The sequence below is a fragment of the Epargyreus clarus genome, unplaced genomic scaffold (assembly GCF_041222505.1).
Source record: "Epargyreus clarus isolate Ecla_fem2 unplaced genomic scaffold, WU_Ecla_fem_2.2 ptg000029l, whole genome shotgun sequence".
Taxonomy (NCBI): domain Eukaryota; kingdom Metazoa; phylum Arthropoda; class Insecta; order Lepidoptera; family Hesperiidae; genus Epargyreus; species Epargyreus clarus.
Genome location: NW_027332235.1, coordinates 6,978,834 through 6,993,567, shown reverse-complemented (window position 1 = coordinate 6,993,567; position 14,734 = coordinate 6,978,834). Strand labels below are relative to the sequence as shown.

The 14,734-nt window shown below is 36.4% G+C and overlaps 1 protein-coding gene across 2 annotated transcripts; it reads left to right on the top strand.

Annotated features, from left to right (window-relative positions):
* The first annotated feature begins 12,369 nt into the window (after positions 1-12,369).
* Positions 12,370-14,321, top strand: LOC140754250 (uncharacterized). 2 transcript variants are annotated; one of them, XM_073089211.1, is made up of 5 exons: positions 12,370-13,101; positions 13,218-13,313; positions 13,422-13,520; positions 13,633-13,758; positions 14,101-14,321. In XM_073089211.1, exons 1-5 carry the CDS (start codon positions 12,678-12,680, stop codon positions 14,316-14,318), a joined length of 963 nt encoding a protein of 320 aa, XP_072945312.1. In that variant the 5' UTR covers positions 12,370-12,677; the 3' UTR covers positions 14,319-14,321. The 2 variants fall into 2 exon arrangements, with proteins under 2 accessions (XP_072945312.1, XP_072945311.1); XM_073089210.1 differs by having other exon boundaries at positions 13,218-13,520.
* The last annotated feature ends 413 nt before the right edge of the window (positions 14,322-14,734 follow it).

Sequence of the window (14,734 nt, the reverse complement as noted above, 5' to 3'; positions counted from 1 at the left end):
GAAAGTGGTGATGCATTAAGAAAGCAATTTATTACTGAATGTGCGGTAGATGGAAGTAGATTTGACAAACCTATAAAAAAGAATAAAATACAGAATTTCGCTGAAGCTCCGAAAAAAAAAATTAACTCTCGGAAATAAAATTGTAGAGCTGAGAATGCAACGGGACTTATTTGGGAGAATGTTGGGAATATCCTTAACTCATAAAGTTGATATTGAGAAGGTTTTAACGTTTCCACTGACACCAGTGCCAACATCAATGTGCCACGCAGATGGCAGTATTTGTAAAACTGATAAATCTCAATTAGTTAAATTAATTGAAAAGAAAATCAGTGATAAGGTCGATAAGCCACCTTCGTGTTTTGATGTAGCTATTTTAGATGGTTTCTTCATGCTACACTTGATGAAAGAAGTACCTGTAACCTTCGACGCTTTATCTAAAAAAATTCTGAGCATGATACTACGATTTAAATCTAATCGAGTCGATGTTATCTTCGATCAATATTTTACACCATCAATCAAAGATTTTGAGCGCACACGTCGGGATGAATTAATGAGCCAAGTTACAATCGGGCCCAATCAAATCCGCCCACATAATTTTGTGGCTGAACTGAAAAATATTAATTTTAAGGAAGCCCTTGTCAATTTTTTTATTGATCATTGGGCTGGTGATGAAATAGCTCCTATTATTGGAAATAAAATAATTTATGTGAACTTCAACAAGTGCTATTCATACCGGGTTGAAAATAATAAAGTAATTAAAACTGTGGAAGATTCATTGATTTGCGAAGAACATGAAGAGGCCGATTCACGAATAATATATCACATTTGTCAAATAAATGTTGATGCCGAAGTTGTGGTACGCTGCTCGGACACAGATATTTTAATAATACTTCTTGGTAACATGGACCATTTGAATGCATCTCTGAAAATCTGGATAAATTTGGGTGTCGAGAATCACGAACGATTTATAAGCGTCAATCAAATATACGAAATTCTTGGGAATTCTTTATCGAAAGCGCTACCGTGCTTTCATGCCCTCACAGGATGCGACTACACACCAGCCTTTTTCCGAAAAGGTAAACTTCGGCCTTTCAAACTGTTAGAGCAATCAGAACAGTATCAGACAGCGTGTCAAAATATTATAACAGATGATGAAGAATTGTTAGAAGAGACCTTTAAGATCTTAGAAAAGTTAATTTGTCATATTTACGGAGTTCGTGATTCTTGGAACGTCAATGCAGTTCGGTTCCAACTGTTCTCAAACACTTACCGGTCCAAAAAATCAGATGACAACTTTGAAAAAGATTCCGTAATTTTGACCCATCAAGCCTACCACCATGTAAAGCTGAATTATATCAGCATTTACTACGAGTTCGTTACGTAACAAAGTTCTGGAGGAATGCATATTTAAAATATCCAACATCTTTATCGCCTCAAGCTTCCGGTTGGACCATAAATGACGGAAAATACGATTTTATCTGGTTTGTTGGGGAACAATTACCATCATTAGTTGCCGACATTATAATTAAAGGTAAAAATTAAAAATAAAAGCACTTATAAATTTTTTTACCCGAAAAAAGTATAAAATTTTTCATTTTATTGCAGATAATAATTTATTACAAAAAGATGATGAAGAGAAAAAAACCCATGAATTTTGGGTGCCTTTAAGAGATGAGCACAAAAACAAGTGCAATTGTGGTATAACCGGAAGGCCGAGAAGATGTCAATGACGATGCTCGTCCTGGTGGCCCGAGCACGTCAACAACCGATGAATCCAACATATTTCATATTTTATTGTTATAACTGTCAAGTACCCAATTATGAACCTCTTGAGGTGTTTAGCCTTATTTTTAAAAATTGGTTACTTGTTTACCATGGATAAAATTATTATAGTATTCTTAAATGTTGTATCTATGTAAGAGTATAAAATATACTAAATTGTACTCCATTATACGGTCACAAAAAATATTGAAAATGTAACTCGCTTCGCGCGCGAAATCTGTTTTTCGCCGAATTTCGAGCGAAGTTTATGAGTAAAAAAGTGGAATTATTATAATACAGACATGCATATTTTTATTTTTTTTTGTAGCAAGATTATACTATAAACCATATAAATAAATAGATATGAAATGAAACCATCTGTTTTTCTTCTTAATATATATTTATTCTAAAATAATACCAGTTTTTACAAGATCCGCTCAAAACAAAGAGCCGTACAAAATTAGACAAACATTTAAATGGTATTGTTTTTGTTTCTTGTTAAAGCTTATCTATCTGACTTTCAAGAATAATAACCCGAACTCCTCTAACCCAAGCAATCGGCACTTGAGAAACATAAATAAACGATTTCAAGTGGCCGCGCGCCATGACGTAATTCGATCGCGGCGGTTAGCGGTCCTTGGAATTTCACGAGCGCCTGGACTTATGTCGGTTAAATCGCAGATAGACCAAAATCCTAATATAGAAAATTACGTCATTTTCGATTCGGATAATTGTGGCGGTCAACAAAAAATAAGTTTCGTTTGTCTGCCTATTCCTATGTCGTCAACAAGGTGTTCCAAGATTCAAGGTTGCAAGGTTATAGGGATGTAGGTCATGTACTCGTCATAGACAATTGGTACAACCAATTGCCTTTGACGATGTACCTGAAAACCCGTCGTACAGATGTATTGGGGACGAAGCCGTCGTCGCAATGGCATCCCACCTGCCATAAAGGGTTTAATACCAAACAAAATGGAGCGTGGTGCGGTGGTAAGTAGTCATTGCGGTAACATGGCGTTAACCGCCTGGAAAGACGTGAAATTAGTCACAGCAATTTCGACTTACCACCAGCCTTTGATGGTGCCGGGAAGACGCGCGGTTCAGGCGGTCCAGAAGCCTGAAGTGATCCACGAGTATAACCGATACGTAGAGGGTGTAGATTTAAAAGACCAGAAATTGAGTATGTTCCTTATGGAACGCAAGAGGAACCTCAAGTGGTACATGAAAGTGTTAAGGCGGCTGTTAAACACCAGTCTTCTGAACGCTTTCATAATTTACCGCAAAAGCCCCATGTTTCGTGTGTACTCACATCGGCAGTTCAGGCGGATGGTCGCCGAAGGGCTTTTGAGTCGATACCCGCGCGTATCACCGGTGTCGGTATAATAACCTGGCTGGGCAAATATCAGGTCTGTCCCGAAAATAAGGGAGTACAAGAGTTGGTTGTATTGAATTTACAAGCGAAGTCTTTATTAAGTCGGGTATTTTAATTGTAATTTCACTACAGCTTATATTAATGTTACGAATGTTAATTAATGAAAAGGTTTGAACCCTGTGTGCTGTCACTAACGCGAGTAGAGTGACCAATTTATATGACATTTTGAAACCCTAATGATTTGCTTATAATTGGCTACTTGACACTTTTTGGGAAACTGTTTTAATGAATTCATATACGTATTATATATGCCTTTCATTGATCATTTTTTCGAAAAAGGGCTATTTATTAATAAAAAACATATTTTTATTACGGTAAACGGAACGTTACGCCAAAACAGGCGGTCAAGTGTCATTTCGTAGCGTGACGTCAACACATTGAAAATATAGAAATAAACTTCGACGTTACACATACTTCAGGTTTCGATGTGATCGACAGGTTTCGATGTAGTGACGTCACATGACATTTGAGGCAGCACTGTCGCCGTTTTGGGATTTAAAATCCACAGATAAAAAATCGAAAATTTCTTTTTAAAAATTAAAATACTTAGAACATATTAAAAAACAAACGAAATACTGCATAATTTATGTTTACTTATAAGCTATCATATCCAACATATTTCATATTTTATTGTTATAACTGTCAAGTACCCAATTATGAACCTCTTGAGGTGTTTAGCCTTATTTTTAAAAATTGGTTACTTGTTTACCATGGATAAAATTATTATAGTATTCTTAAATGTTGTATCTATGTAAGAGTATAAAATATACTAAATTGTACTCCATTATACGGTCACAAAAAATATTGAAAATGTAACTCGCTTCGCGCGCGAAATCTGTTTTTCGCCGAATTTCGAGCGAAGTTTATGAGTAAAAAAGTGGAATTATTATAATACAGACATGCATATTTTTATTTTTTTTTGTAGCAAGATTATACTATAAACCATATAAATAAATAGATATGAAATGAAACCATCTGTTTTTCTTCTTAATATATATTTATTCTAAAATAATACCAGTTTTTACAAGATCCGCTCAAAACAAAGAGCCGTACAAAATTAGACAAACATTTAAATGGTATTGTTTTTGTTTCTTGTTAAAGCTTATCTATCTGACTTTCAAGAATAATAACCCGAACTCCTCTAACCCAAGCAATCGGCACTTGAGAAACATAAATAAACGATTTCAAGTGGCCGCGCGCCATGACGTAATTCGATCGCGGCGGTTAGCGGTCCTTGGAATTTCACGAGCGCCTGGACTTATGTCGGTTAAATCGCAGATAGACCAAAATCCTAATATAGAAAATTACGTCATTTTCGATTCGGATAATTGTGGCGGTCAACAAAAAATAAGTTTCGTTTGTCTGCCTATTCCTATGTCGTCAACAAGGTGTTCCAAGATTCAAGGTTGCAAGGTTATAGGGATGTAGGTCATGTACTCGTCATAGACAATTGGTACAACCAATTGCCTTTGACGATGTACCTGAAAACCCGTCGTACAGATGTATTGGGGACGAAGCCGTCGTCGCAATGGCATCCCACCTGCCATAAAGGGTTTAATACCAAACAAAATGGAGCGTGGTGCGGTGGTAAGTAGTCATTGCGGTAACATGGCGTTAACCGCCTGGAAAGACGTGAAATTAGTCACAGCAATTTCGACTTACCACCAGCCTTTGATGGTGCCGGGAAGACGCGCGGTTCAGGCGGTCCAGAAGCCTGAAGTGATCCACGAGTATAACCGATACGTAGAGGGTGTAGATTTAAAAGACCAGAAATTGAGTATGTTCCTTATGGAACGCAAGAGGAACCTCAAGTGGTACATGAAAGTGTTAAGGCGGCTGTTAAACACCAGTCTTCTGAACGCTTTCATAATTTACCGCAAAAGCCCCATGTTTCGTGTGTACTCACATCGGCAGTTCAGGCGGATGGTCGCCGAAGGGCTTTTGAGTCGATACCCGCGCGTATCACCGGTGTCGGTATAATAACCTGGCTGGGCAAATATCAGGTCTGTCCCGAAAATAAGGGAGTACAAGAGTTGGTTGTATTGAATTTACAAGCGAAGTCTTTATTAAGTCGGGTATTTTAATTGTAATTTCACTACAGCTTATATTAATGTTACGAATGTTAATTAATGAAAAGGTTTGAACCCTGTGTGCTGTCACTAACGCGAGTAGAGTGACCAATTTATATGACATTTTGAAACCCTAATGATTTGCTTATAATTATGAACCTCTTGAGGTGTTTAGCCTTATTTTTAAAAATTGGTTACTTGTTTACCATGGATAAAATTATTATAGTATTCTTAAATGTTGTATCTATGTAAGAGTATAAAATATACTAAATTGTACTCCATTATACGGTCACAAAAAATATTGAAAATTTAACTCACTTCGCGCGCGAAATCTGTTTTTCGCCGAATTTCGAGCGAAGTTTATGAGTAAAAAAGTGTAATTATTATAATACAGACATGCATATTTTTATTTTTTTTTGTAGCAAGATTATACTATAAACCATATAAATAAATAGATATGAAATGAAACCATCTGTTTTTCTTCTTAATATATATTTATTCTAAAATAATACCAGTTTTTACAAGATCCGCTCAAAACAAAGAGCCGTACAAAATTAGACAAACATTTAAATGGTATTGTTTTTGTTTCTTGTTAAAGCTTATCTATCTGACTTTCAAGAATAATAACCCGAACTCCTCTAACCCAAGCAATCGGCACTTGAGAAACATAAATAAACGATTTCAAGTGGCCGCGCGCCATGACGTAATTCGATCGCGGCGGTTAGCGGTCCTTGGAATTTCACGAGCGCCTGGACTTATGTCGGTTAAATCGCAGATAGACCAAAATCCTAATATAGAAAATTACGTCATTTTCGATTCGGATAATTGTGGCGGTCAACAAAAAATAAGTTTCGTTTGTCTGCCAATTCCTATGTCGTCAACAAGGTGCCAGTTAAGTCCATAACGCACAAGTTTTTAATAGGCGGCCATTCTCAGAACGAAGGAGACAACGTACAGTGTAGTTGAAAAACAAATCAAAAGATACTTGCAAGCGGGCCCAATTTACATACCAGAACAATACTGAACGCGCCACAGCCCTGCGCCCGCGATCGGGTGCGGGGAAGCGGTGCGGGCGCACCTTCCTCCGCCCCCCTCACCAAGACGACGGAGGCGGGAGCTCATTTATCCGCGAGCGACCAGCGAGTCCCCTTAAAACATTCGAAGCGACCGCACGCTACTCTTATGTAATTTTCGGTTAATATAATACCAGCTCAAACACATTCTACGTCTTTTATTTCGGGGCCTACCTCCGAGAGATAGGGACTGCGCACCACCAAATACAAAACATTGATAACCACGGCAAAAAAGACTGGAAAACCTTACAAACTAGTTGAAATGACCTACAATCAATTTATTGATGTTAAAGCTTTACAGGAATAGGGGTTCGTTCTTTGATGATTAATGCCTGCCTTCTGCAAATATAAATCAAACTGACTGTTACAAAACTCAAGACCATTATCGCTTCTTAAAGTTTTTATTCTTTTATTTGTTTGATTTTCCACTTTTGCTATAAATTCCTGAAAACAGGCCAACGCTTCATTTTCTGCTTTAAGAAATACACAAATATCATGCGTGAGTAATTATAAATAAATAAAATGAAATATTTAGAACCTCCTATTGACTTCACCTCCATTGGTCCACAAATATCTGCGTGCACTAAATTTAGCAATTCATTACTTCTTGAACCAATATGACTAAACATCTGATCTGAGTAATCAATAGCACATTTATGACGATTATAGTCCGCTATCAGCGTTGATTTCATCGTCACTTTGTTACGGTTTCTCCTACTGCGCACGGTGACAAAAACCAGGTGTATGCCGAGTCGATAGATCTAAGACATCAGGCTTGTTTATCCATCGTAGAACCAATACTCCGTCATTATTTTCCATTACACAGCTCTCGCCTTTCTTCAATTTCTCTTTCAATAATTCTTTTGGCAGCCGTTTTCTGTTTTTCTGAGAGTCCCCAATAAATGAGTATTTTGTTGTAGTAAGTTATTTGCCAAAGTAACACTTGCGTAGTAATTATCCGTTACGATACTTCTTCCAGTATTAAAATACTTTTCACTGAGTTTCATTACTATTACACACGATACGTTTTGTGTCGTTGACGTGGTCGTTTTTCCTTCATATGCAATAAAATCGTAGGTATATCAATCGTCGTCGCATACTTTAAATACCTTTATTCCGTATTTATGTCGCTTTCCAGGTATGTATTGCATAAAAGCAATCCGGCCACGTAAAGCTACCATAGACTCATCAATGGTAAGAAAAAGAATCTCTACGAAACGTCTTATTTTTACCAGCTCTTGTCGTTCCAATATAATAAGTATCTTCGAAATGCCAACATCGAAGTAATATTTCAAATCGATTTCTACTCATCACTCTTTTTGCTACATTGTTTTCATATAATACATCCGTACTCCAATAATCACTTATTTTTGGCGGTTTTTTGAGCCCCATCCAAATCAGCAATCCGAGAAATTTCTTCATTTCGGCAGCATCATAATCGTGCCACTTAGACAACCGACTGTTTTTTTGTGTTTTACATGCGTACGAATTAGTCATAAGAACCATCAAGTCAATAATCTCATTATCCAAAAATAAACAGAAAAAGTCTAATTCACTTTGACAATCTTAATGAATGTTCTTCATACCTGGAATAACTGTAAACGGAAACTGCTTTTTACTTGAACTATCTGATGAGGGCATATTCCAACTAGAATTTGGCAGGTTGGCATTCTTCGTCTGTAGACGGCTGGTAGTATGGGTCAACTTCTGAGTTCTGACTCAGACTATGTCTGATAACCACGGCAAAAAAGACAAGACTATGTCTGCATAGTCATAAAAACTTGGTACAAGTACCAAAATGCACAATAATGCAGAGATTCCACAAAAAGCGCGCGAAAATGAGACCGTTACAAGCCATGCGGGCGACCAGCGGGCTAAAGATTGATTAATAGGTATTAGGATAGCCCCAGAAGTATGTAATCTATTATTAAAACAGCAGTGCTCCGATAACTTTCTCTTTAATCTCACACACAACACAATAATACACGTCTTGTCCTTTTTCTTAACAGTCGAGAGACAAACCACAATTACCCGCTTTTTTATATATCTTGCTATTCTTTATCTATGATTATTGATACATTGTTTACTTTATACATTGCAATAGATATAACGTGGTTAACTGTTGAATCATTCATCATAAATTATAATATAAATATTAATTACGTTAGGCTTAAATATCAATGTTAATATATACCATAGAGTAACATAATATCATCGTATACCATAGGCTAACAGCTCGGCCTTCCTGTTGATAGCGAGTCCTCTCGCGCTAATATTTTAGTTCTAAGTCTGAGTCCATCAAGTCACAAGCCATCAAGATAAGATGTGTCTAAATTCTTATTACAGTTAATTTAAAATCATCAAACGTTTTAAGCATTATTAGAATGTTATATATACCTAATCAAAAGATAATAGTCACTAATCGTTTAATACATATAATCATTTATGACATAAATTTAAATACATTTAAATCACAAAATTTACATTGCGTTACTTTATGTTAACAACTACTCAGACCTTGTTGTTATATATATCTGATTATTATTTGTATTATTATTATTATTATTTTTTTTTGTAGGTTTACCCTTTCTCCCATTTCTGGGGTAATATCCATTGCCGCGGGCTTGGGGCCAAACGACATTTGAAAGTATATATGTTAAATCTATAGATAACAAATAAGTAGGTACATACTTAATATAATATATATTATTCCTTACTCATCAAGTGACAGAAATTTTCTTACTATTCTACAAGTGTTTATGATGACAGCTTTCTATAGGAGAATGTGTGTGAGATAATGGATACCTAAAATGTAAGACTATTTTGAAGTGATCGTGGTACGACTCCTGTGGTAGATAGAATTATAGGTATTGTTTTGACTGTTTTTACTTTCCATTGTGATTTTAATTCTATTGAGAGATCAGTGTATTTGGTAATTTTATCTGTATATGTGCTACTTAAATTGTGTGTATTTGGTACTGCAACATCAATTAGGTAGACTACTTTATTTAACTTATCATAGAAGGTGATGTCAGGCCGGTTATGCTGAATTGTTTTATCTGTTAAGATGGTTCGATCCCAATAAAGTTTGAAGTTATCTGACTCTATCACAGCTTGAGGAGTATATTTATAATAGGCAGTTTTTTCTTTAACTAGTTTGTGTTTAAAAGCCAAATAATGGTGGATGATTGCCGCAACCTGATCATGCCTGTGCTTGTAATCTGTTTGAGTAATGGCTCGGCATGCACCTGTAATGTGTTGAACAGTTTCTGATGCACTGTTACAGTGTCGACATTGGTTATTATTATTATTACAAAAAAATATTTATCCTTTTTTATTATTCATTTTGATTTTGTATCACGAATATATAAGTACATAAATTTTAGTAAATCATCTATTATAAAATATAATTTGAGATTTGATACAAAATTATTATGATCCAATATTAGATGAACTATTCATATTTCATTTTTTTATTTTTTATTATTTTTATTATTTATTTTTTTATTTTATTATTTATTATGTAACTATTGTAAATGTATAAATGTAAAGTTATATTGTAAATATTGTAAATGTAATATTATAATTTGAATAATCCTAATACATTTTCATTTTGTAGATAAATTAATCCCCACCTTCATCATAAGAATTATTTTCCTCACAGCTACTTTCTAGATCCCTATTAAAGTTGAGCCACGGCTGTATCTTATCTACTGCTACTACGGCTTCATATCGACGATTATTTTTACGTGTTAGGAGAGTATCTTCTATCATATCTGTCATTTGGAAGCACCTTTGTTAGCCGATAAGGACCCTGATATTTAATGACTAATTTTTGAGACTGCCCATCGTGTGGTACTTGTCGTTCTACGCGAACCAAATCTCCTTCCGAGTAACACTTAGCTGCTTTCCTTTTGCTATCGAATCTTCTCTTATCCTTGGTTTGTTGTTCTTTTATTTTTGTGACTGCGTCTTCTCTGAGGTCCACTAACTTATCTATAGAAGTTGCTTTAATAGTGTCGTCTAAAACATCGCTTAAAATCCCTTCGCTTTTGCTTTTAATGTTGAACCCAAAAAGAAGTTCGGATGGTGTCTTTTGAGTTGTCTTGTGGGTTGTAGTATTGAGGCCTAATTGGATATCTGGAACTTGTTCATCCCAACATTTTTCATTTTTGCCATGAGTCGAGGTAGAGAGAGCGTCGAGTATAGTTCTATTGAACCTCTCCACTTGACCATTCGCCCGAGGGGTAGACACGGCGTTGACTATGTGCTTAATGCCATAACTCGTGATGAACTCTTTGAAAGCACCGCTTGTGAAGCTACTACCTTTGTCGGTTATAAGGCGCGTAGGGACACCAAAACAGCTAATGTGGTCTTTAAGAACTTTAATTGTAGTCGCTGATTTGGTATCCCTTACAGGTCTCACATTTACGAACTTTGTGAAGCCATCTACAAGAACCAGTATATAGCAATTGCCTTTTTTACTCTTTATAAATGGGCCCAAGTGGTCTGCGTGCAGTGTATGAAATGGCAAGCTTGGCTTTTCAATAGGGTGTAATTCTCCATCTCGCTTCCCACCCGGCGCTTTGTGATGCGAACATTCCAAACAAGATGTAACATATTTCTTAACGAGTTTTCGAATCTTGGGAAACCAGTAGTTCTTGCGAATACGTTGCAGGGTTTTATCATAGCCACAATGGCCGACATCGTCATGATTCATCTTCAATATCTGCCAACGTACACCTTTTGGTACGAGCCACTTTATTTCATCTCCTTCAATTCTGTAAACTCGGTTGTTTTTAAGTTTATAATTTTTGTGGATGTCCATGACTTTTTCCGAATTAGGGTCAGATAAAATTTTTTTTATCCTTTTCACTTCCTCGTCAGCTTATTGTACGGTAGCAATCCAGTCTTGATCGTGACTTTCGACAGCAAGAACGTCAAAACACTTCTCGGGCTCCGTCGCACATGCATCAACTGGATTGCGGCTCAGCGCGTCAACGTGAGTCATACGCGATCCCGGTCTATATTCAATAGTGCAGTTAAATTCCTGCAACTGAACCCACCAACGCGCTACTCGTGGGATTAGATCGCGTTTAACGAAAGTTGACCGCAATGCATTGCAATCAGTAAATATTTTGAATTCAATGCCCATGAGGTAAACTCTAAATCGATTATGCGATGCCACCACAGCCAACGTCTCGAGGTCGTAAGAATGAAGTTTTCGTTCTTCCGGGTTTGTTTTGCGACTAAAATACGACACAGGTTGAAACACACCATTCGAATTAGCTTGAAGTAAGATGCCCGCCAACCCATCTTTGCTGGCATCTGTATGTACCTGTGTTTCCGCGTTGTGATCGTAGAGCGCGAGTGCTGGCCTATCTATCAACATTTTCTTAATTTTGTTGAATGCACTCTCCTGACTATCTCCCCAGATCCACTTAGCGTCCTTTTTTAGTAAATCAGTCATCGGCGCAGCTATTAAAGCATAATTCCTAATAAACCGTCTGAAATACCCTGACAGGCCCAGAAACTGTCTCAACTCGTGTTGGTTCGAAGGTTTTCGAAATTTCGACACCGCTTCGGTTTTCCGTTGCCCCGGTCGAATCCCACTGGAGTTAACTTCATATCCGAGAAAGTCAATGGTGTCCAGGAAAAAGTGGCACTTGTTTAACTTAAGCGTCAGACCACCCTTCTCGAGGAGCCCTAAGACTTCCTCTAATCGTTGCATGCCTTCAGCAACATCCTTCACGGGAATCAGGACGTCGTTCATGTATACTATCGCATATTTAATTTTCGCTTCCAGCAATATCTTATTGATAGTGCGCTGAAAAACCGACGGCGCATTCACTAGGCCAAAAGGCATTCGGTTGTATTCATACTGACCGTCTGGGGTCACGAAGGCGGTTTTATGACGTGACTCTTCGGCTATCGGTATCTGATAGTATCCAGATGCCAAATCAAGCGACGTAAATACCTTGTTACCAGCCAATTGGTCTAATTGATCCTCGATCCTAGGGAGGGGGTAATGTTCCTTCTAAGGGCCTCGTTCACCATCACCAAGTAAAGCGTTAATTAGTTACTTGGCAATTAACGTTAATTGGCAAGTAAAACTTCCGAGTATCTTCTATCAATTTCACAAACGAAAATCAAGCTTCGAGTAACAACTCACCGGTTAAGTGAACGACGTAACAAATCATACGTTACATTCGTTCAATATTACGTCAAAGTCACTTGTCAAACGTCGTTTTTTGGCAGCTTAGCTGTCATTTTTAATTTCGTATCTTCATTTCGCGTCATAGCGTGTTGTTTATTTGGTTGTTATTGTTTGTATTTATTATCATGGATGTAATGGACAAAGTTAAAAGAGATAGAAGTGCAAACTTTTCGTTGCCCGAGAGGGATATTTTGGTATCCCTTGTGCAGAAATATCAAACTGTGCTAGAAAATAAAAAAAGCGATGCTTCGACGTGGAAAATGAAGGAAGCCGCTTGGGAAAGCATCCAGAACGAATTTAATGCGCGATCTGGAGGCACATTCAGATCAACCAAAACTTTAAAAGTAAAGTATGAGGGCCTGAAACGTACGGTCAGAAAAAAGTCGGCTGCAATACGCTTGGAGCTTTACCGCACTGGTGGTGGCAGTAATAAGGCACCTTCATTGGATAATGTGGAGGAACAAATAAAATCCATGATTACACTCAGCACCGATGGCATGAAAAGTGTTTACGATTGTGATGTAATATCACAAAGTCATGAAAATCAAGGTGAGTTAAATGTTTATTTGTTTAATAAATAAAGTATTATAATGTTCAGTATCGTTAATAAATTATGAATTCCTAATTCCTAATAAATGAAATGAAAATATATGCTTATATTACAGATGTCATTGATGTTCCCAAATTAGAAGAATTTAAAGGGATTTCAGTATTAGACGTTGACATAACTGAGGTTGTACAAAGTGAGACTACTGAAAATCGTAAGTATCTAAAGTACTTAGTAGTTAGTCAATGTTATTTCATAGCACAGTCAATGTTATTTCATAATTATTCCCTCTTATCTGGTAATTATGCTATTTTTTTTACAGAAGTTATGTTACTAGTTACTGACGAGTGTGAACCATTGCCAATTACTAGTACAGACACAATTCCAGGAGAAACAAATATAATGCTAGAAAATATGAATGGTATGAATTGATATTGTTTTTGATGCTTTTTCTAAATATATAATCCTAAAAGAAGTGTGTAGTTGTCTCTGCCTTAAAAGTTTATGTTTAAAATTCATTAATTTTGTTACAGATGCACAAACATTGCTTGATACTCCAATGAGGAAAAATGTAATAACTCCATGTACAAATGCAAATAAAAAATGGGATGTCACTAGTAGAAGGAATTTAAAATCAAGGAAACACTCTTCACTGATTGGTAAGACATTAGGTTTACAGCCACAACACCACATCTTGATTGCTGTGCTAATAGAGAAACTCCCTAGGTCATTATTTCTTAACCTGTGGCCTGAGAGTCAAAGAGCAGCTGCTGTGTATTGGGGTCTGCCGTCTTATCTATTGGCATTTAAATTAGTTAAATAAATAATTGTAAGTTATTTTTTGCAGCACTAAAATTAATTATAAAAATAATTTTGCTAAGAGGGCCCGTGAAATCATACTTACGTTAACAACCACTGCCCTGGATCAAAGTATTACCTGTGCTGAGTGGTCATGTGTACTATTTCTATCGGTATTTATTTTACTATTGTTTTCTTTACAGCTAATGTACAGAAAAAAACACTTTTCGATGAGCTGACTCAAGCAAAATTAGATCTAGTTCTACTTCAAAAAAAATTTTTGGAAGAAGAAATTACTGAAAAAAGGAAAGTGTGGGAATTTGAAGAAACTGAACGCAAGAAGGAGGCAGAGTTTAAAGAAAAAGAGCGCAAATGGAAGGAAGAGGAGTACAAATTAAAATTACAAAATAATTTTAAATGAAAACTTTTGTTTTATTTACTCTCTATTATTATTTAATAATGGTAAAAAATATTCTTGCACCAGTCTATTCCTCAAATCATTATTCAAATCAGGACTCTGTGTTGCATTTTCTTCACCAGCCTCAGTATGTGAGTCATAGTTGTCTGCAAATTTTTCTTCATTTGCATCAATTGCAATATTATGTAGTACAAAGCAGGCAACTATTATAGCTTGTACACGATCTAATTTTAACGTTATCTGTCGCCGAAGGACAGGAAATCTGTTTTTACACACACCAAAACATCTTTCAATGGTGTTCCTTGTCCGTATGTGTGATTCGTTATATAAATTTTCTGCAGGGGATGAAGGATTCAGAAAGGGGGTTAAAAGATATTGCTTTATTTCATATCCACTGTCACCAAGAAGCAAGCTATCTC

Excerpts from the sequence above, each read along its gene's own strand:
- LOC140754250 (XM_073089210.1), top strand. The coding sequence starts at position 12,678 with ATGGATGTAATGGACAAAGTTAAAAGAGATAGAAGTGCAAACTTTTCG. Across the intron at positions 13,102-13,217 it reads ACAAAGTCATGAAAATCAAG|ATGTCATTGATGTTCCCAAA; the intron begins GTGAGTTAAATG and ends CTTATATTACAG. Across the intron at positions 13,521-13,632 it reads AATGCTAGAAAATATGAATG|ATGCACAAACATTGCTTGAT; the intron begins GTATGAATTGAT and ends ATTTTGTTACAG.